At 41.6% G+C, this 2957-nt stretch overlaps 1 protein-coding gene across 2 annotated transcripts in view; it reads right to left on the bottom strand.

The window, feature by feature from the left end:
- Positions 1-18: 18 nt before the first annotated feature.
- Positions 19-2957, bottom strand: part of MFSD2A (MFSD2 lysolipid transporter A, lysophospholipid) — a 35299-nt gene continuing 32360 nt past the window's right edge. For both annotated transcript variants that reach the window (XM_088140284.1, XM_088140285.1), the window contains exons 13-14: positions 2495-2671; positions 19-782 (exon numbers count right to left, since the gene is read on the bottom strand). In XM_088140284.1, coding sequence (XP_087996410.1) covers positions 722-782; positions 2495-2671 — 238 coding nt within the window. In that variant the 3' untranslated portion in view covers positions 19-721. The remainder of the gene's footprint in view (positions 783-2494; positions 2672-2957) is intronic.

Raw genomic sequence — 2957 nt, 5'->3', positions numbered from 1 at the left:
GAAAAACAGCCATGCTAGTGACATTTTTCAATTTTAATGCAAATTATTAACAGATCCACAGTTTTCTTTCTGTACACACATATACAAATAGGAAAACATGACATCTTTATATATACAACATTAAGTTATTTTAATTAGGTTCTTGATATATACAAATATATATTTATATATAAACAAGGACACCACAGGATGGTTCTTCTTTAGTTGCATCTTATTTACAGGAAAAAACAATACACAGTCATGTTTTGGCAAGGTCAAACCCACCGGTGTAATATACACCAAGAAAGCACCACCTGGGTCCATGATAATATAATATATAATGCAATATTGAGTACAAAAACATACCAAAATACATTTAACAGTACTTTAGAGATTTGCACCAATTCAATGGGTAGATTAGTGATAAATTACATCTGTCTAAAGTATATCATAATTCAAGAGAATTTTGTGAACTGATTCTGGCAAAAGACACACTGAGATGATGCTTATTCTCACTAGAGGTATCTTCTTAGAGTGCCCAAATGGTCAAGTATGTTTGACAGCTAGTGATCCACGGATCCCACTTCAGGCTCAATGTCGACCAATGTTTGATTTCCAGGGCAGTCTTTAAGGCTTCACAGGTACTCCCCCATGGGAGTAAATCAGCGTCCCTCCTTCACAGTAGATGTCATGGCGGTCCCATCTTCTCAGGATCCCGGGGATAAACCAAGACAAGATGGGGTCACACAATGCTGGCTAATTCTGTAGAATCTGACTCTGTGCTACTGTTGCTCTCTTCATCTCTGGAAAAGGCAAAGTATAGAAAAGAAGCACCACATTTTAGTAGGAGAACTTTCTCTTTAGCAGAGATTCAGGGACTGGGTTCACATGTTGCCTTATACCATCATGTGGTCGCCTTGGTTTTGACCAGCCAACTCTGGTTTATTCTACAAAAGATGACTAAACAAACTATGGCTTATTCCATGATGCAGCATGTGATCCAAGTCAGTTTTGGGGAAAGAGAAGGACGATAGTGTGTAATATAAGACCAAGCTAAAACTGGGGATCCCTTTTGTGCCAGTAGTAGTATCAGCAAGACTATCTAAGGAAGGGTGAGCTCAACTATAGAATCAGGTTGGTAGCCCAAGGTCACTCACAGGCCACCCATGTCTGAACAAGGTGGAACTATATAGGAACTCTCCCTACTCTTCTCAATAGACAGGTACTCACAATTCAATGACAACTGCACAAATTTGAAAGATGCCAGAAGTCTAGTATGAAGTGGGCTGAAAGCCATCAGAGAGCCATGCAAGACTTCTGTTTGCAAAACTAAGATATGTGAACACTCAGCATTTTATATTTAGTGCACTTCTTGTGCAAAAGTGCTACATCAGAGAAATGAGATTTCCATCTGTCTCAGAGCCAGAAGCATCAGCTCTATTTTAAGTTCTAGCAATTAAGTTACAAGGATGTTTTGGGACAGAAGTCCTGGGGTTCAGGACTTCAATTGCTATCCATAAGGAGGAGGAGGAGGAGGAGGAGATCTATCTATCTATCTATCTATCTATCTATCTATCTATCTATCTATCTATCTATCTATATCAAGAATTCCCTTGAAATTCTGCAACTGTGATGTAGTTAATGCATCCAAGAGGTCACCCCAGCTCCCTCCTTTCCCCCTAAATGAGTAAATAAAAGTTGTCACATGATCACAACATGTCACGTGGTCTTGTGCAAGACTGACAACTTCTCATGAGATTTCAGCCCCTGGGAATGGGGCACCCAGAAAAGTGTTCTTGCCTCCACCCGTCAGAACAAAGCACACAATGTTCACACCATGCTTCACTGCAGCTTCAGGAGGCAGGCTTGGTTCACACAATACACTAAGGGAAAGGAGCAAGCTTTACAGGCAAAGACACCATCAATTTCATTCCATGTCCTGGGCGCCCAATTTTTAAAGAATTTTTTTTATTAAAAGAAATCTCATGAGAGCACACGGAGAACAAGAACTACTGCCAAACTTGCCTAGCTGCTTCTACAAGAACCTGGATGAACTCAGCCAATTGTGTCTATTCGGTTTACCATGATTCAGAACAATCATGGCTTAGGGTACTGTGTGAACTGAGCCAGAGTACAGCTTCTAAGAGTCCTACATCTGCCCAGTCAAAAAAATCATGCCATCATGGTACAAAGGGATAAGTGAGAGGGAGGACCTGTGGCAATGGATCCTGAATGAATGGCATTCCTGCTCACTGTGCCAGCCACAGGTGGTTGGTAGAAGTCATAAAGGGACATCATTGCACAATGAGTGATGACATCATCGCACAATGAGTGATATATCTTTCTTGATGTTTGTGTTAAAATACGATGAGTAATGTCCTTTGCTCCCCTGTGGACATCCAACCTGCTAGCTCATGAAAGGCAAAGCCCAGCCCACCTTCCCTCTTTGTCAGGTGCTCATCTTGAGGAGATACCTTCTTCCCTCCTCTCTGGTTGCCTGTGGCAGACTGCTCACCTTAAATCCTGCAGAGCTTTCTTGTTTTTTCTCCGCCTATCCTCATCAATGGGGTACAGCTTAAAAAGGAGCAGCCCAAAGACGATCAATACCACTGGCGCAGCAGACACAAGCATTTTCAAGGTCAGGTTCACCTCCTCTGGTTGGGAGCAGCCTCGAGTTTTGTATCCTGCAAAGCTGCAAGAAATTAAGCAGAGGGTTTGAATGAAGTTACAGGAGGTTGGGGTTCTGAGCACTTCATGGCGGTAACAAAATTAGAATAAACAATGCAAGAGGAAGAGCAGTGATACAAGTTGTCTCCAAGGGGAAAAAGCTGTATTAGAGTTTAAACTCAGAGTTTTTTCTTGGGGTAATAGTTTCATGACTGGACATACAATGAATCATTATGTTTCAGCCAGAAGTAGGCAGAGACCTGCTAGGACAATTATCCATCCAAACAACCAAGTGAATTATGGCACTACTT

Source organism: Python bivittatus, unplaced genomic scaffold (genome assembly GCF_059951505.1).
Source record: "Python bivittatus isolate LINGU-HERP-01145 unplaced genomic scaffold, Pbiv_v1 ctg000260_np1212, whole genome shotgun sequence".
In the NCBI taxonomy this organism is placed as follows: domain Eukaryota; kingdom Metazoa; phylum Chordata; class Lepidosauria; order Squamata; family Pythonidae; genus Python; species Python bivittatus.
This window is presented reverse-complemented; position numbering and strand designations above follow the sequence as displayed.